This window comes from Citrus sinensis, chromosome 6 (assembly GCF_022201045.2).
Source record: "Citrus sinensis cultivar Valencia sweet orange chromosome 6, DVS_A1.0, whole genome shotgun sequence".
Classification (NCBI taxonomy): Eukaryota; Viridiplantae; Streptophyta; class Magnoliopsida; order Sapindales; family Rutaceae; genus Citrus; species Citrus sinensis.
Genome location: NC_068561.1, coordinates 20,576,498 through 20,596,848, shown reverse-complemented (window position 1 = coordinate 20,596,848; position 20,351 = coordinate 20,576,498). Strand labels below are relative to the sequence as shown.

The 20,351-nt window shown below is 34.8% G+C and overlaps 2 protein-coding genes across 2 annotated transcripts; both read left to right on the top strand.

Moving 5' to 3' along the window:
* The first annotated feature begins 204 nt into the window (after positions 1 to 204).
* Positions 205 to 2,878, top strand: LOC102614741 (probable CCR4-associated factor 1 homolog 11). The gene is made up of 2 exons (XM_006481491.4): positions 205 to 1,363; positions 1,518 to 2,878. The coding sequence occupies exon 1, from the start codon at positions 473 to 475 to the stop codon at positions 1,313 to 1,315; it is 843 nt and encodes a 280-aa protein (XP_006481554.1). The 5' UTR covers positions 205 to 472; the 3' UTR covers positions 1,316 to 1,363; positions 1,518 to 2,878.
* Positions 2,879 to 13,509: 10,631 nt separating this feature from the next.
* LOC102627855 (transcription repressor OFP15) lies at positions 13,510 to 14,649 on the top strand. The gene has a single exon (XM_015531417.3). The coding sequence runs from the start codon at positions 13,741 to 13,743 to the stop codon at positions 14,548 to 14,550; it is 810 nt and encodes a 269-aa protein (XP_015386903.1). The 5' UTR covers positions 13,510 to 13,740; the 3' UTR covers positions 14,551 to 14,649.
* The last annotated feature ends 5,702 nt before the right edge of the window (positions 14,650 to 20,351 follow it).

Genomic DNA, 20,351 nt, shown 5'->3' with positions numbered 1-20,351 from the left:
TACTCGAAGCTGAAAAACCCAAAAAGAGCCGAACAACCCACTCAGATAGCCACCGGCATTAGCGTAATTCGACATCGAGAATTGTGGGCTCCACTCCACCTCCTCCTCCCGAATTCGCGCAAGAATAACAATATTAAAAACAGGCACCCAGTGGATTAGTGGCAAAAACACCGCACATCAACGCTTCATTTACTTGTACTTATCGCAATACTACATTTATACCCTCCCTCACCACAAAACATAAGTTACTATTTACCCCAAATTACCTCTTTTGAAAATTAAACCGGCCCACCACCCCCAACGTCGCCATCTCTCTTTATAAAAAAAGTAGTCTCTTCGCTTCCTGCGAATTTCCTCTAACTCGAGACCAAACCCTAGAAATTATTAAAAAAAAAAATCTAAAAAAAAAATAAAATTAAAGCCTTTTCAAGAATTGAATCAATTGGATCAGGATCCGACAAGATTTCTTGCCATGTCAGACGTACCGCCGCCGCAGCCTCCGAAGCCTCGGATCTTGATCCGAGAGGTATTTGAGTTTAACTTGATCTCCGAGTTCGAAAGGATCAGAGCTTTAATTGACAGATATCCGATAATCTCAATGGACACGGAGTTCCCTGGCGTCGTGGTCCGACCCGATTCGAACATCCGTCACCGTGACCCGGCTGCGAATTACAATGGACTCAAGGCAAATGTGGATCTGTTAAATCTGATCCAAATAGGTTTAACCTTATCGGACGAGGAAGGGAATCTTCCGGACCTCGGGTCGGGTTCTACGTATTATATTTGGGAGTTCAATTTTAAGGACTTCGATATCGCGCGTCACGCCCACGCTCTCGATTCGGTTGAGCTGTTGAAACGACAAGGTATTGATTTTGAAAAGAATCGTGAATTTGGAATCGACTCGGTAAGATTTGCTGAATTGTTGATGTCGTCAGGGCTTGTATTAAACAAGGACGTTACATGGGTGACCTTCCACAGCGCCTATGATTTCGGGTATTTGGTTAAATGCTTGACACAGCGGGTCTTGCCTGAGAAATTGAGTGAGTTTGTGACTCGAGTGGGCGTGTTTTTTGGGGAGAAAGTATATGATGTGAAGCATTTGATTAGGTTTTGTACGTGCTTATATGGGGGATTGGATCGGGTTTGCAAGGCATTGGGTGTGGAGCGGGTCGTTGGGAAGAGCCACCAAGCCGGATCGGATAGCCTGCTGACATTGCATGCGTTCTTGAAGATTAAAGATAAGCATTTTGGAAACGAGTATGAGCTCCAAAAGTACGCTAATGTCTTGCATGGTTTAGAACTGCTTGAATGTTGATAGTTTCTTTCATATGTTGATAATGTTCCTGTTCTGTATACATTTCAGGTGATTATCAATATTAAAATTTAGTTCAGTTTAATTCTTTTTATAACCTATATCATGTGCCCTACAAAGTTCATTCCTTTAATGTTTTCTTCCATTCAATATTTTGTTATGTGCCTGAATTGAAAACTAATGATTAGTTCATTTTTGGATCTAGGGAATGTATACATGAAATCTGTGGACTAGTGAAATAAAAAAGTTCAGGTTTTTAGAAGTTCTATCTGCCCTGAGTTGGGGACCTAGGATCACAGCTCCTTATTTGTTAGCAAGAAGCGCACGGTATGTGGATCCACAAGACAAATGACACTTAATTGGTCTCTTGAGTGTAGGTGAACGATAGAAGGTGGACTTGGAATGTACTTTCTTGCTTGATTGTATTTCCTGGGTTGGCATTCATATTTCACCATGAATTATTTAGGAAATGGTTGCGGTTATGGTTGAGAATGAGGGGAGGTACTCCAAAGTTTATCTGGTTTGTGATTCATTATTTTTGCAGACACCAATCAGGAAATGTTTCTGGACAGTTTGGAGAGCATGAAACCCATTACCTGTGTGTGAGATATGTGGGAATAGGGTATCCTTCATCGACATGGGTTTTACAATTAGGAGCTACGGAATTATAGTTAGAAATTACCTTCCATCGAATTGAGTATGATTGTATGTGTGATGCTCGGAACCAATGCTTTGAAGTGCCTTCTAGAATGAGCAACTAAAAGAAATTTCTTAGAGTTCTTTTTCAAAAGAATCAGGATGAGAGTTGATATTTCGGTAATTGTGATGGTGGGCTTCTGTCACGATATCTTCAAAACAGGAAACTGACTGATGAGAAGATTTTCTACATCAATGTGCATTCCAAAATCCAACTCTAGCAACTCTTTTTGAATGGGTTCGTCTATAAAGAAACAATATGGCTTCATAGATGCTTAATGGAAACCTGCTACTAAATGGGTTTTGAATAGCCTAAAGCCCCTCAAGTGTTATAGTTCCAGAACATAGTTGGTTACACGGAAAAATGAAGAACATGCCAGTAGCAGATCTTCATATTAATCTTAGGTTGGCTCAATGGGTAATACTCTTGATTTCCAACCAGGAGGTGAGAGGTCCAAACTCACTGACCAGCTAGTGAGACCAAGAGGATTTCCTAGTATAACAGAAATAGATCTTAAGCTAAGTTTTATAAAAACACTCATCAACAAATGTCTTTTTGGGGTTAGTTGCAAACTATTGATAAATCCCTAAGGTCGAAAACTTGTTTGTGGTTTCAATTCCCTAAGCTGTGTGAGAGCATCTTCTCAGAAAATGACTGGTAGCTTTTCAGCTGAATTGCTTATTTTTTGTACATATCTGCCACTTACCGTTTAAAGTTTTAGAACTTGATATTGTGTGATATGAGTGGAGAACCTAGCATTAGGGACTGAAATTTTCTCCTTTTCAAGACTTTCCTAAATATATATGTTGAAGCTTGTGAAATATTTAGATTTCAATCGCCTTGTAATCATAAAATTATTAGTTAGAAAACTACCATTTGTATGAGAAACGCCACTATAGGATTAAAGCATCATGGATGGGAATTGTGTTGTTTCTCGATTTTCTTTGTAGATGAGTTTTTTTGAGTTCCAATGGGTTGAGTGGCATAAAATGTTAGTGATTATAACTGGGATGTAGGATTAGTGAAGTCTAATGGTTTTGCGCTTTGGTGATGTTGGCTGTGGCGGCAGCAGTGGTGGTAAGGGAAATGGTAAAATAAATAGAATTAATGTTCTGTTTATTTCACTCTAACTGATTTGCATGAGAGAACATTTCTTATATTTTGTTTTTTTCTGGTGCTACGTGGGAAATAAATATTTCAGAGTCAACGAAATATCAATGCTTAAATTCCAGTCAGATTTCTGCCAATATACAACCTATTTTTGAAATTGTATTAGAAACTCTTATAGTTGCCAAATAACCGCTGGTGGTCATTGTTGTTCCCATTCAATCATCATCATTTTGGTCAATGTTAGTGAATTTTATTAATATCCACCATCAATAGTGATTATTATTGATCTGTGACATTATTGATTCCACATTTTGTCCTTACAATCATCAACAACATTTTTGGGCACAATCAATATCGACAGTGATCCATGACTGTAACTAATCATGAACTATTATTGACCATGTCTCTGGCCCAGTTGCTGTCTATCATTGTTTGATAACATTTATCATTGGTCATTACAACAATTTTTCTAGTAATTTTTTTTCTGGTTTTCAATATCAGTAAAGCATGTGGAAAGTGTTATTTTCCTTGAAATTGCCTTCGTTAAATTAAGGTTGCAGAAATTGGTAATCATTAAAAGAAGGTTATTGATGATATGATGGCATTCTAAATGATGGTGCTGCTGGTTGTGTGCATAACAGAATAAAGTTTGTGTCACTTAAATGAATACTTTAAAGGCACATTTGTTCTTGGATTTATGTTCCATAAAAGATGCATTTTATGCTAAATCTAGTTGATCATTTCATCAAACGTGCATAACACACACTGAGTGTATTTTTTAATTTTATTTTTTATTGTTCATTATCATAGCATCTAGAGTATGTGTTTGTCAAGAATAAAGAGCAAAGTACCTTGACTCAGCCTCTTTTGATGGTTTAAATTATATTTGTAAGTTTGTTTGATTAACATTGAGCATGGTTTTAGAGGGCTCAAATTTGGCAATAATGATCTTATTTCCCTCAAACAATCCTATTATTGGAGGTTATATATTTTTTAATTTAATATAAGCTGATTTCATCAAGTTGTATTCAATTTATTTCCATTTTCTGTAATAGGCTCTGTATGGTATCTTTAATTCTTGATTGCTCATCATTTTTATCCTGGCTGTCTCACTTGTAATTGTTTAAATACATAACTTTCATATTATTTATCTGCTTCTGAACTGTGCTCCTAGCAATACAAGAATTAATAATAAGAGGAGCAGAAGATAGAGTTGTCGTGTTTAATTTTATTGTTCTCAGGTGTTATAAAGATTTTCTTGAATTAATCAAATGATTTGGTGATTACATATTCGTCATGCCTATGGCAGTTAAATATGGCTTTCTCTAGTTATTGACTTGTGGGATCTATGCTCCAGGCTTCACTGCTGTTTCGTGTGCTTTAATGGTTCTGGTAAGGACCACTGGCTTTTTAGTTGTCAAAAATGGACTTATGTGTGTGTCACGTTTTGTGGAGGAAGCCTCTTCTTTGATTGTCAATTCTACCTCTTTGCTGGATTCTGTTATCTTTATATGCCTTAAAGATACTTGCTTTAAAAGAAGGATAGGTCTGTTGTTTTTATGAAGTTTGTGTGGAACATTTTGTTGATTAAGTTCCAAAGAGCATTTTACCTGTATACTCCTAATTACTTGTCAATTCTCTATAGTACCTGTTACTTGAGTTATTTAATCATTATTAGTGTTTAAATGCTAACTCAGATTATGTACATTCATACTAATTAGCTTCCATGACCAAACTTGCTAGTTGTACTTGATCTTGGCCATATATATCTTGTTGAGGTACATCTCTGTTGGAAATATTAACCCAGATAGCAGACAAAAACTTGGCAACCTAGTCAACCCCCATCAACCCACTTGGATCAGTTCAAGGTGGGTTTGAGTTGAGCAAAATAATTTGGATAGGTTAGTTTTAATTTTTCACAACCCGATACTTTGGTTTGGTGGGATGGTACGGGTAGAAAATTCTCAACTTGCCCCATGGTGGGGTTAGGTTGAGTACTAACCCAACTTGTGCTCGCCTCCAAACCCAGATATCTGAAAACCATCTTCAAGCTTAAATTTGGCTGAGTGTAAGCATATAAATTCCTGTTTGAGGTTAACATAGATATTTTGAGCATTACCAAGAATTTTACTGTTTTGTGGGATGCCTTGTTTGGAGATTTGAAGGTAATCTTTATACCTGAAATGTATTTGTCTGACACCACTGTAAGATCTTTCCTGTTCTTTACCTACAATTGTTTATTAGTCGCACTGTCATTTCGAAGAGAATTACTAATGGAAAGTATGATCTTCTCATGCAAGTGCAAGGGCTTCTGAATGCTTCTAGGACTGGAGGTTTTATCTAGTTTGAGGATCCTCTGAGCTTTCTATTAGCATGTAGGGCCTATCTCACCTTGGTTTGTTATATTACTCAATTATTTTCTACCTTAGCTTGGTTTATTATATGACTCACTTATTTTCTTTGGCATTCTTTAATGAACAGAAGAACTAAAGCAATGAAGGAAAATTGGAAAACTTAAATGTTCTAGTTGTTTCCCTAAATATTTTAGTTATAGGATGTTAAGCTTTATGTGAATACTAAGTGTTTTTCCTAGATTTATCCTATATACCATATTAGTCGAATGTCGTGATTTTAAGCTAGTAGTCCTCAACCAGAAGAAAAAGTTCAACAGTCAACAGCTTCACTGTTCTAGCTGCTTATCCTAGACATTTTTTTTTGGGGGGGGGGGGGGGGGGGGGGGTGGAATACATTTCAATGGTGAATGATTTGCATTTTTTTCTTGTCAATAAATTACATTATTGCTTGAATGTTATGCGAAACATTTAATTACTTATGATTAGAAATGTAAATAAGGCAATTTATGATGACAGTGATTGGAAATTAAGAAATTTGAACATTTTATGTAATTTGATATTTTTATCTTTAATTGTTGAATGGAATCACTAAAATGCTAGTGCTTATAACGTTGTAACACAAACTAAATATGCATTAGCAATCATTGACAGCTGCTTGTTAGGAAATAGCTGACTTTTGTAACACAAACTAAATATGCGTTATCAACCATTGACTGCTGCTTGTTAGGAAATAGCTGACTCTTTTACTCCATCATTAATGTAATATTTTAGATTTAGAGCAGCAGTCAATGAATGACACATCAAGTGCGTCTTCATTTATAATACAAATTTTGTATCTCAACGTTGTAAGTCTTGTATTTCTTATGAGTGAGATTTACACTTCCCATCTCTTTTTCATTTTCTCCAATACCACATGTCATTTTCCTTATGAAATGGATGAGAGATAAGATCTCATTGAGAATAGAAAAGAGCAGGTGGGCCTTGCTTACACATGGTACTGAGTCCCAAGTTTGGTTCACCGTTTTGAGTACCATACAGGTGTGCGGGGTTGATATGATTGGACCATTTACCCTGTCAATTTACATAGATGGAACTTGTTTCCTATCTTTTGTGCTGATCTAATGTTTTTGGAACCTTCTCATTTTATTTTATTTTCAAGAGCACAGCTGAAATTGTGTATAACCATTTCTGTTTTAACCCTTTAGATTTTCCTGAGTTTGTTTCCAAAAGTTTGATAAAGTTTTGTCTAGTCTTGTGTGTTATTGCCTTATTGGGTGAAATCAAATCTTCATGGTGGCTTTAATTGGAATGATAATGCTGAAGAGTTCCTACAGAAATTATGCATTCGATGGATCAAAATATAGCAGTGGCCGAGGCACTGTTGCTAGCATGCATGTAGCATCTATGAAATTTAGCCGCTTAAGGACAAAATCTGATAATCTTCTTGTAGTTGATGAATTATCACTATTGATGATTTGTCAATTCCAAAATTATAGTGGATGCGAGCCACTTGAGCTGAAATGTTCCTCAAGTTGTGTTTACTGGTTGGATTGATGGGGTGACTGAAAGCTTTATGAAATTCATTGTGATAGCTACATGACCAACTGCTTGCAGGATTATGATTTCAGCAGCCATTGTATGGGTCCCTGCCAGAGCACCCTTGCACATAAGCGTAGTTGGATGGCACAAGGTCTTTACTGCTTTGGCTCATCTTTTTACTTGCTCTCATATTTGAAGGAAAGATATTTTGAGGGCAACTAATTGCAATTATTAGAACTTGTGAATATCGAAAGGCTGCACTGTGCATCCAAATCCTGGTATATGATTTCAAGTCTAATTTTGAAGTTCATGGTTTACACCTGGGAAACAAATATAATACCGTTCTTACGGCCTTAATTGGTACGAAGTAATGTTATAATAGACTTGGATGCGTTGATCTTTTTCATTTAATTGTTTAAATAAGCAGAGCCACAGCTGAGCATGTGATGGTCTCTTTCAATGTGAGTTTCGTGATGCAACGGGCTCACAAGTTGGTACCCCAGACTGATAAGAGTGGTCCATTTCACAGATGGCCTCTGTTTGGAGGTGGGCCTCCAACTCCAAGAATGTGTTTTCAATAGCTAATCTCTCGTCTGATGGCAACTTAAGAACTGTTTTTTGTTTCTTCTATGTGAATTTTGTTGATGTTGTACCCTCAACAAAAGACCAATTTTGTTTAATTGAGTTTATGGACTTTTGCACTGGGAGAAGGAAACTGCAAAGAAATTACTAATTAAGCGGACATTCTTATTTGACCAAACGATGGATTTGGTTGCTTCTTCAATCATGGATTTCTCTGCTAATTAATTATAAATTCCAAATTAACAAGGTCAATAGACCACGTGCGCACTTGCATATGTGGTACGAATGAATATGCTACCGGCATTGGTAACAAGCCCGATCCTTTGTAACCAACATTTGAAGGTTAAATCTCTTTTATTCCCAAGACATTTTACCTTTATTGAACCAATTAGTATCAAAGACTTGCAACAACTTCATTGTGATCTGGTTCTGGCAGGTGCTTCCGGGGAAAGAATGAAGGAAGATGGGCTCTCTTGGTATTGACACGTATAGTAAGTTGATAATGTTTATTAAATTTGACTTTTAAAGGTTTTTACCAAATGGTAACACTAATTTAAGATTTTCATTAAATAATTTAATTTTTAAATCATGTTACAGTGGGGTTGGGCCGTTGGGCCTATGATACACATGTATATAACATTAAAAAAAAATTATTTAGTAAGAAGTTTTCACTTTATTTGGAAACCTGAGTGATTTTTCTTTTTAATCAATGTAGAATACAACTTATTAATTTTTCTCCCGAATGAAATTACCATTAGACTTTGATCCTTTCGTCCAACCCACATAAATTATTCCACCACATTTCAAGTGTTAGAATTTATCACTAAAAATATTTAGGTATCTAATATTCTAATTCAAAAAATCCAACCATGAGTGAAGAGTTTCAAGTGACTCCTCTTTATGGGCCGTTAACTTAACAGTTGCACGTGGTTACCAAGTGTTCTAGATTAAGATGTGGGATTCCATATCGAGCTAAGAAAAGAGCATGATGAGGTGGCCCTTCTCTTCAATTCCATCGTCATATAACTATTTTAATATTTTTATGTCCATAGCATTCACATACACTTTTAAAAGTAAAATGTCACGGATCGCAATCGTGACACTCAAGATATGCCCTTGTACGCTAGTATCGATAATAGTTGTGCTGATGTTGGAGACATGCTTCAAGGGTGTGTGTTCAGGTAGGCCAATTAGGTTGAGTTTATGGAGCTTGTTACTAGTCGAGAACTTAACATTGAAGAGAGGTCTAGGCGAAGCCCTACACACACTGGTTGGAAACTGGAGCCGTTCTCTGGTGAGCTTAGGGCAGGGTGAAACTAGTCGATATTGTGCCACTTTCATTAAGCTTACTCTCATAATATGAGATGGGGAAGTGCCACACGGGTTCGAAACCTCTCGTCCCATGACAAAAAGCTCGCTTTTCAATAATCAACTTCAACTGTGTTTCGGAAGTACAAGTTCCTTCAATCAAATTTTTGTCAAAAGGACCCCCCTGCAAATTACAAGTTTCCTACTATATAACTGGCAAGAAGTAGGTCATGTCATTCACACAAATTAAATTATTAATTTTTTCTCATCCCCTTTTAGCAAATGCGACGCTATTGGAACAATTGATAAAAATAGAGGCTAGCTTTTGCTGTGCTCCAAATTACTCGATGAAATATTTCCCCCAGAGCCATGAGCTACAACGATTGTGTACCCCTGTACATATTAGGTTATTACTGTGTATGTGGGCTCACAATCTTTAAATAAATGAATTAAAATATTTGGAAACTTCAAAATTGTTATGGATATGTACAAGTACCACAGCATGGACCATCTAAAAGCTTCAATAAATATGGTCCCCTTTTATAATGCACAACTAGATGATATTAAATTGAATCTCAAAATCATGCTCTCAAAAATTGCCCAGCCACATGCCCAGTTGGCGAACAACGAAGAGATGATTTTGAATTAGGAATGTGATTGGGGATTTGGAATTTTAGTACATACCAAACAAGCCATTAAATAAGAAGAGCACAAACTGAATCCAGTGGACTAGGTTCTCTTCTTCCGTAAACACTGTGGACAAAAATCCAGTCTTATTAACCCATCAAATAGGGAACAAATAAATAAAAGTCTCAATCTCTTAACTGGATTGCTTGGGGAGGCACGTGATCTCTCAGTCGTAAATACTTACTGATGGTTTCATCCTCGTGTGTTGATTAATTGTTCTTGTTTGATTTTGGATTTGGGTTTTGAATTCTATTCTTTTCCCTCCAAATTGTATTGTTTTCTTAGCATATAGATTTGATTTTCTCAAAAACTCTCTATTAAATTAGTAATTTAAATTAATAGATTAAGTCAATTTAAATTAGTAATGGTTAGTCGGATATATGCTAGGACTTGTATTAGATTAACTCTATCATACCACAATCTAAAATGTTTAATCCTATTTAAAACTCATTTTTCGTCATATTAGACATAAATACCTATTACAATTCACTCACGGTCATATCAAACACAAAACATTTTTATACCTTCGAGAATTTTTATCTAAAAAAATATTAGTACGTACTTTCAAGATACACGTCATACTTATCTTATGTCTTAACTCACCTATTTACTTAGCAAAAGAGGTTTGTGTAGTTGATGAAATTAAATAGAAATTAAGCGTATAAAAAGTTATAATCACTAGCAGTTCCAACTGAATTAATTACTACATTTGACAAGTTTTTAAGGGTAATCAAAATTTACAAGTTAATTATAATATTAGTTTACCCAACTCAAGAAGAAGATAAGTTGGTTTATATAACTCTTATATCTAGTCAATTTTCAAGACCGTTGGTCATCTCTCCGGTCTAATTAATAGATTTATAATTATAAATTAGCATTAAAAAGAAAAAAAAAACGTTCACGTCTAATCTTTGCCTGATTTCATTTCAGGGTGTTGTGGTTGCCATTTTCTTCTTTAGGTTTGTGAGTCACAATATTTCCTTTTAAGGGTTGATAACTGATAAGGACTTCGCTATCTGCAAAATAATTTGATCAGATAGAGAAAAAAGAAATATAGCAACTGCGTTCGCTAAGAATCAAGGATTTGATAGGTCTATGGCCTTGTTTGTTTTTTTATTCTAAATTGATGTGTCACGTGTTATCTCAAGCATTATAATTTATAATAGGGATGGCAATGGGGAGGGGAGGGAAGGGGACCAATCTCCCCATACCCATCCCCGATATTTTGCATATGTCCCCGTCCCCTCCCCATCCCCGTCAGAATTGCTTGAGAGAATCCCCATCCCCTCCCCGAATAATAACAGGGGATCCCCGAGGGTCCCCGGTCCCCGAATAACTAATAGTCTAATACATTTTTTTATTTTCGATTTTAAATTAATCATATTAAAATAAACTCATACCGCTATTGTAAGCTCGTAACCAACTTTGACAGCACATTAAGGCCTCCAATGTGCTTGGATGAAGTTTGTTATGGTATGGGCTCACAACTCTACCACTAGTGTTAAAAGCTAATTCAGAAGCAACTGTTGTAATTGGAATTGCCAAAATATCTCTAGCAATTCGAGCTAATGTAGGATACCTATTAGCATTTGTCTTCCGTCAACTCAAAATATTAAAATCTTCCATTTGAGGTATAACTTTCTCATCCAAATATGAATCTAATTCATCTGCAACAAATGCACAATCTCCATTGTTTACATAATCATCAAAACCTGTCATCCATTTGGTTGCTTTCTTATAAGAATCCCCTGTAGATCTAGTAGAAGAACTACTACCAGTATAATCAAAGCAATAAACAATTGGTGAAAACTTCAATTAATACTCTTCAACTAATTCCCGGTAAGGGGTGACCACTTTCCCAACATACAACTATTTTGATATTTATTATTTTTAACAATATTTATAATTTTGTTATTTATTTATTAGTAATTTTAAAAATAAAAATAAAATTAAAAATTAAAATGGGGAAATGGGTAGGGGACGGGGATTCCACCTCATCCCCGTCCCCTCCCCGAATAAAAAGTTGGGTAAAAAATTTTCCCCGTCCCCTCCCCGAAAAAAAAATTGGGTATAAAATTTTCCCCGTACCCTCCCCGAATGGGGAAAATCCCCGAGGGTACCCGTCCCCGTGGGGATTTTTGCCATCCCTAATTTATAACCATTGAAGTACGAATAATTTAAACACTATAATACAATCCAAAGAGCTACCAAGTACTAAGATCTAAAGCAATAACTACATTGAAGCAAAAGGAGACCAATGGGCCTTTGGTCCAATGGGAGAAGCCTTGCACTTACAATGTTGAGTGCAAGGGTTCGAGCCTCCATAAGAGCATTATAGAGGTTAGTTTCAGTTCTTCCTCAATTATCAATTAATTGAGTGGAGACAGTCTCTCCCTTACGAAATGTGAGTGGAGCAGGCACCCCTCGAATATTAGAGAGGGTTTAAAATATCTGGGCATATACTTCAGTGTGTCAATGTATGATGGTGGTCCCAGTTATATAGTATGATTGTAAATATTAATTGTAATGTTTGATGTAATGTCAGTAATATCTGTGTATAACAGACTTCAAAAAAAAAAAAGCAAAAGGAGCAAAATTCCCCGGGAAAAAAAAAAAATCTTAAGCATAGACTAAACAATCATATTTTCTAAAGAATCACAGGAGGAACATGCTAAATATTGCATTTACAAAACAAATTAGCGCTCTCAAAATTAATATTAGACTGAAGAACTATTAAACTATTTTCAAAAGGACAAATTAATACATACAATTGATTTCTTCAAGAGTCCTTTTATATTCTAATTAATTAGTGACAATATATTTTAATGATTTAACAAATGCATTATGAGATATTTTATTCTAAAGAAAGTATAGTTTTAATTAGAGGTGGTAAAATGGGTCGTCGATTGTGTTCGTGTCGTGTCAAATTTAGATCGACCCAAGCCCGACCCATTTAATAATCGTGTCAAAATATTAAGACTCAAACCCGACACGGAAAAATAATCGAGTTACCCAATAATCCACTTAATATCTATATACTAAACAAAAGTTACATCAAATATTTACACATTGTCATACATACGTATGAGCATACATACATACATCCATACATACATACATACCTACATAATTTATCGATATTATAAAATATATATATCTACTAAAATATTACACACACTATTGAGGTTTTAATTATATATATATATATATAAATAATATTATATATCAATATTATAAAATATACATGTCTACCAATATTTTATACATTTATACTATTAAAGCTCTAAATGTATTTAAAATTTTATAAATAAAATATTGTGTCTATATTCATCATTTTAAAGAATAAAAAAAAAAGAAAATCATCTTTAATATTTGAGTTTTGATGAAAAGAATCTGTAAATTATTTTAAAATAGAAAATATAATCCGGTCAGGTAAATGGGTCAAAAATTTTAACTCTAACCTGACACGAAAAAAAATCGTGTTGACCCAAAACAGACTCATTTAATAATTGTATTAAATTCGACGACGCATACTTATTTGGCCATTTATTAGTATCATGTAGTGTCTTGTTTGTGTCAGATAATTAGATCATATCAAAATTTGTCAGCTCTAGTTTTAATATATAGTATCTCGTTTTTCTTTAATTTACCAAACAATTCTTTGAAAAATATGTGTGCGTTGTATAGACATCACCCAATGGCTCCAAAGTTTTTCCGAGGACAAACACATTAATTGGCTATAGTTAGTAATAAATAAAGAAAGAAATAGAGAGGTGAAATGACAGAGAGTTGTTCAAACAATAACTGGTAAAAAAAAAAATGGGGCAGAAGTACCAGCTATAATATTGAATGAGCTCAGCTGAACTACATTTAATTTAGTAGCTCAAAATTTAATACCCATATTATATAAAAAGAAAAAGACCCCACCAACCCCATGTACCCATCTCCATTTTTCTTCTTCTTACTCCAACTTCCCTCCACCTATCTATAATCTATCTATCTCACCACACCACTCCTTCAGAAATCACTTCACCACAAGCCACAACCCTTTCTGGCTCAACATTTAATTCTCTTGTAACATCAACAATAGCTTCTAGCTTAAAACACCCAAAACATTTTCATTTCTACAATCTTCCAAATCAAACCACAACATGGGCAAGAAAATGAAGCTTCCTTTTCTCTCCAAAAACACACACACGTTAGCAAAATCATCATCATCATGGCCTTGGCCTTCTTGTCACCAAACAAGAACCCTCTCTTTTAGAAACTATAATGATAATAACAGCACCAACGGCGCCATGTTCAAGACCATTAACTTAGCCTACTTAGATGCTGAAACGACTGAGTCATCATTGTTTACAAACACATCATCAGAGTCAGCAACAGCAAGCTTCTCGACGGCGTCGGAGGAGTGCTCAAACGGGGATCCAGTAGAGACTGTCATTCGAGGTTTAAGATCAGAGAGGCTGTTTTTTGAGCCTGGAGAGACAAGTTCAATTCTTGAAGAAGCTAAAACAAGTGGGTTCCCTTACAAAGAGAGCTTGGTTTGTTCAATGGAGTCACAAGATCCTTATGTTGATTTCAAGAAGTCAATGGTGGAAATGGTGGAAGCTCATGGGCTTAAAGATTGGGAAGATCTTGAAGAGCTTTTGTGTTGGTATTTGAGAATGAACGGGAAAAGCAATCATGGGTACATTGTTGGTGCTTTCGTCGACCTACTTGTTGCTTTAGCTTTTGCTAATTCTACTAGTACTAGCAGTGATTTTATTACCTGTTCATCATCTTCATTAGCTTCTCGTTCTTGTTCTCCTTCATCTCCTTTGTCTTTTTACACTTCTTCTTCTTCTTCTGATGACGATGATTCTTCTTCAATCCCTTGCTGCTTATCTTCATTATTCGAAGCTGAAGATGATGATGAGATTAAAAAGCAACAAAAAGATGATGATGCTTCTTCATCTTAATTGTTACAAGTTTTTTGTTTTATGAAATTAATATTGTGTATATTATCAGTAGTTTTTAGCAATGAATGGTAGTTAAAAAGAAAAAAAAATATTTTGATGACTCTCTCTCTCTCTCTCCCTCTCTCTCCCCCTCCGGCCACCCGCCCTCCCTCCCTCCCTCTGTGTGTGTCTGTGGGCTTAGAAACAGTCGTACGTGTGTAGGGAATGCACACGCGCGATCATGTTGGGGTTTAACAATTGTGGATTTCTGGAAATTTTGTTTTATGTACTTTTTTTTCCTTTTTTAGAAAAAAAAAACTTTTGGGTCCCTATATTTTAAGTTTTGACAAACAAAGATACAGTATACATAAATAGGTCCCTAACTTGTCACCTATCTTGATGAAACCAAGTTACTCAGCTACAAGATTGGTGATGTTTACTATCTCTTGTAAGAGTGTGTATCTTAAGAAAAGATAACCAGGATTAATATTTGCCCATTTCTCGTAAGAATATGCAACTCATAAACAGTGTCAACTGATTATGAGGGACGGAATCTTATTATATTTTTATTTTAAAAAAACTTATTTTAGAAAAAAAAATAAGGTTTAAAGAAAAAAAATTAATTTATAAAAGTTAACAAAAATTCATGGATTGAATAAGATATCTGGGATTCATGGATTGAATAATATATTTGGGTTTCAAGTTCCGCTACATTGGCGAAGAATACATTCTCAATGTTGCCATTAAAAATGAAATTAGGAGTCACTGGTCAGAGACCAATTTGTTAAAAATGGATAATTATGAACTTATCTATGAAAACTCAAAACTAAAAATGTTATTATCCAAATTTACTTGGGTTGAATAAGACAAATTAACGGCGTTCTCTTGTAGTGACATTACTAGAAACAAAAGCTAATGCAAAACGGGAAATAAAAAACTAAAAAGGTTGCTTAAACGGCGTTCTCTTGCAGTGACATGCTATTGAGTTAATTTTCATGTGGATATAACTAATGAGAAATCAATTTTAATAATCAAAACTCGATCTCATGCAACTCAAATCACCTACGTGCACATGTATCCACTGTGATGGAGTAGTATCCACCACTAGATATGCTTCCCCTGGAAGTACATCTCTGCAAATCCTTTCCAATGATCAAGTGATCGTAGCCGTAGGTTTTGAATTTGACAGTCCTTATCATGATAGCTACAATTCCAGCGCAGAATTTTGGCTTGGTCTTTTTGCAATAACCGTGATAGACCCAGAAAGTAAAAAGAAATATAAAAAATAAAAATAAAAACAAAACTCATGTTAGATTTTGTGCTGAAACATGGATATTTTTCATAGTTTTTGAGAGTAAAAATGGCTGAAAGTTGAGAATATGAACAAACCCATATCTGCAAATTAATCATGTAGCTCTGAATTGGCTTTAAAGATATTGCAGATAAAACAAATAAAAAGCTCCTTTGTTTTCCTACAAGAATATTTGAAAATAATTGTTAGGGCATCACCTTATCAACATAGTGCCCATGGCCATAAGAGTTCTGAATTTGAATCCTCACTGTTATTATTATTATTATTTATCCTCTCTCTTTCTCTATCAAAGAAGCTAAATGCTATGAGGAAAAACAAGAAATAAATGATATATTCTTTGGTGGGTCAGCAGATTGTCACTTCCAGAATTAATTGAGTGGTGCAAAGAGGGACCGTTGGGATATTAAATCGTATATTTATTTTATGGATCCCTCTAAGTTACATACATGTACCTTAAAACCCTCTCACATAAATAGTATTTATATATTATTCATGTGAGGGGGTTGTAAGGTACATGCATATAACTTAGCATTACCCTTATTTTATTATTTACTACTACAACTATTATTATTTTAATTTTTTTAGGCAAAAATATAAAATCATTGCATTATCATGCTGATTTTTGAATAGATGCTTTTAAAAATGTGCAGCAAATGTTGTTTCCAAGGATGGGTTACATTAAACACAATCAAGTTAAGATTTTGCTAAACATGGTTTGGGAATATTTTTCATATTCTTGTTTAGAGTAATCTAAACAAACCATTACAAAAAAAAAGCTTAAACTAATGTTACAATGAATCATATATTTTTTTCCCCCGCAATTTATGGTATAAGATCTGGCGTTAATTTAATTAAAAATTATATCCCCAAAGCAACAATTTTCGTAGTGTCAAGGGTCAACATAGGTAGTTTGATATCGTTTTACTGGTAATTAAATAACATATGAATGAATTAATATTACGTAAAAATAGATCGAGATAACAAAAAGTTGCAATTTGCATTGCATAAAATCGAAATTATATATTATAATATTTTCAACGCTCTATGTTCAATATAATTGTCTCCGCATAGATGCCTCGGCGTCAATTTCTAAGTTAAGATTCTTGTTCGAGCGGCGAAGCTTCTAAACCTTGTGCCACTTCTGTTTTAAATTCAATTTTACAATTAACTATGAAGAGATACCGATCGATATAATTTAATTAATGCAGCGTCACAGTTTAATTAATTATACTAGAATCAAGCAACTCCAATCGGATTATAAGCTAGGGCTTTTATCAGAAATTAAAGCAACTAAATAATGAGGCTAGGGTTTCTATTTTCTGTAAATTATATCGCAGTTTTTTATATTTGATATGATTTGATGAATCAATACCTTGTGGGAAATAGCTTAAAAAATGTTAAAGAAAGATAATGCAAATTGAAATACTTACCCTTATAGGGTTCTTAATTAGTTGGTTTCATCTATCTTTAGCGATGTAATTCCTGCCCCAAAATTTCTAGCAATGGCTTTTTCCATTCTCAATCAATGAATCAAACCTTACTCCACCCTTTTTTATATGCCAACTCTACACGGCCTGAAGTAAAGCAATTTTCTTACCTCCGAAAATAATCAGCAATTTCTTACTTGTAAAAAACTATAAATGGGAAAATTTGTACGTACAACACTTTCTCTAATTCACACACTCATATATATAATAATGATTCTTCTTCTTCTTCTTCTTCTTCTTTTTCTTCTTCTTCTTCTCTCCTCTCTCCTGAGGAAAGTGAGAACAACAGTAAAATACTATATATATGCAAAATTTTTAGGTTAAACAATATTAGCAAAGATTGTAAAAGTCGATGTGGACAGGACCATGCAAAATTATGGACTGATCTTGAACCTATATTTAAGATCAAATTAAATTTGATTGGTTTTGTTATTGATTTCCATCCATTTATTAGAGGATCGCTAATTTTCGTACCGAGTGATCAAAAAATAACGCAAAACAACACCATTTTAAATGAATTTTTATTTGAGCATTTTCCGAATTCAATTCGGATTAATTGGCAGCGAAACAACAACCGAACCCAATCGATGGTTCTCAAAAATTCAAACCCACGCCCTCCCTTATGCAGCGGCGCCGGAGAAGCATTCTAAATTAGTAACAAGCAAATTAAAAATTTTTAAAAAAAAAAAGTGTCAAGTTGTCGGTCCACGGTTTTTGTGACATCAGCCACTGGGTCACAAAGTTAAAAATAACACCGAACTATGTTTAAATAATTTCCTTTCCCACACAAACAAACAAACCCACCCCGTGGCTCTATTACTCTGCAGGCTTTTACTTGTCAACAAGCTTGGAGAAAACCAATAAACATTTCTCCCAAAAAAAAAAACAAAAACAAAAATTGGCATGGTAATTATTGAGATAATGACCCATTAATTGCATCCTCATTGTCCGAGAAAAAGAAAAAAAAAATGAAATTGCACGAAAATTTTAACCAAACGGTACTGAAGTTGGTGTCGGTCTAGTAATTATCTCAGCTTTGTTTGAGCTTTGCATTTAACGCGTAACGTGGGCCGAGAAGACAATTTCGTTTACAGAGGCTGCTGCGTGCGTTTAATGATCAGCATGGGTAACGTTGAAATGGTGTTTGTAAACTAAATTTTTAAATCGCATCAGCCGGAATTAAAAAGAGGATATTATTTCAGAAAGGGCAAAAAGAAAGAAAAGAGAGAAAAGATATTAAAAGAAATCAAATCTCATTGGTTAAATGACAGAAACTAGAAACTTACCCTAGGTAAGCTCACCACGACAGTGTCTTTACGAAACTTCAATTGACAGCGTTATTGAATACAGACCACGGCGCACGCATCCATCAATAATGATCAATCAGTACATTGGCTTTAAGCCTTAGCTTCACTCTCACCTGCACTATTGCTTTAATTTGTCTGTATTTTTCTTTGCAAGTGATTTTTTTTTTTTTGTGTGCCTCCTTTTACCCCTTAGAAGATCTTTTTTTTGGGTGGGGGGGACAAAAAAGAGTGAAAAATAGCAGCAAATCTTGTCTTAATCCCAATATGATCTTCTTGAGGAATAGGGTGAAGATAGTGACTCTCCTTCACTCACTCTGAGTTCATGTTATTAATTAACTTGCTATGAGATATTGAGGTTTGTGACTTAGTTACCACTTACCATAGTGATGATCATTAAACATTGTTGATGTTTGTGTTGGGGCTAATATTAAGTTACATGTACGTATCTTACACCTCTCTCACATGAATAGTGAATGATATGAGTCCACTCACTATTCATGTGAGAGGATTGTAAGGTACATGCATGTAACTTAAAGTGATCTTTGTGTTGGTAGCTGTCGTTTTCGTGTAACTTTGGAGATGAGATTTTTCTATTACATTATTTCCTTTCCCAATTAATGCATTTTTGCATTATATAGTCCACCAACCTTACTGCCTCGGCACCATTACCTATGGGCCGTTGTGAGATCTTTAACTTTATTTTGATGTAACAACTCAGCATTAGGAGCAATTATTCCGATATTGCTACATGCATCATTTGGTTCTCCAAGCTAAAGCTATTTCTCATCCCAAATGATGACTTCTCTGCAGACTGCAGCAACATTTAAATTTTGCTGCTATTACGTTTTTTCACTTTTTCGAGCACCCTTGAGACAGTTTTAGGGTTATGCTCGAAAAGAAAAGACAGCATTTCAATGATATACAACATAACAGATTTATCATTACTTATCTTACAAATTTATAATTTACGTTAAAAACTTTTGCATCCTTTTTGCATTCTGACTTACAAAATTTGTGTTCTGTAACACGTCTCCCTTGGTAGTCGTGAGATATTGAAGTGGTTCGACGAGGCTCTGATCTGATTGCCTTCACAAAAATTTGTCCATAAGTTTTGAAGGTAAAAAATTGGGTAAGCTCATCAACAATTGGGCCCTATCTAGCAAGATATCAGGCCCAAAATGGTCTAAGGCCCAATTATTAGATTAGTTTAATAATGAGTTGAAAGACAAGGGAGACTGCAACTTGAGGAATGAGGATTACTCCTAATTTTTACTAGTTTATTATGACATAAATTGATACTAATCATCAATCTTATGTAATTTTATGCGAAAGGAACAAAAAAATTAAATATATTTTCCTTTTGGATGAGCAATATATGCTTTGTGAAAAGCTAAATTATCAACATTTGTAGCATACTTTTGTTGTGCACTTGTCTCCGACTGGCATAGCCAAAAGGGGCCCGCGTGATATTGTTAGTTGAAAGGCGCTCCCTAGCCCTAAAGTGCCTTGTAAGTTGTACTGTGCCAAAAAAGAAAGAAGCATACATTAGGAATAAAATTGAACATTAAAAAAAATAAGGCAACTTTAGGGCATAGAAATTTTGGAGAGACAAAATTGCAAAACTGGGTTTTGTTGTACTCATTGTGCAGTTTCAGCTCTTGAGCTCAAAAAACTTCAAGCTAAAGAAAAGACTCTCCAGATCAAAATGTTTCAGAT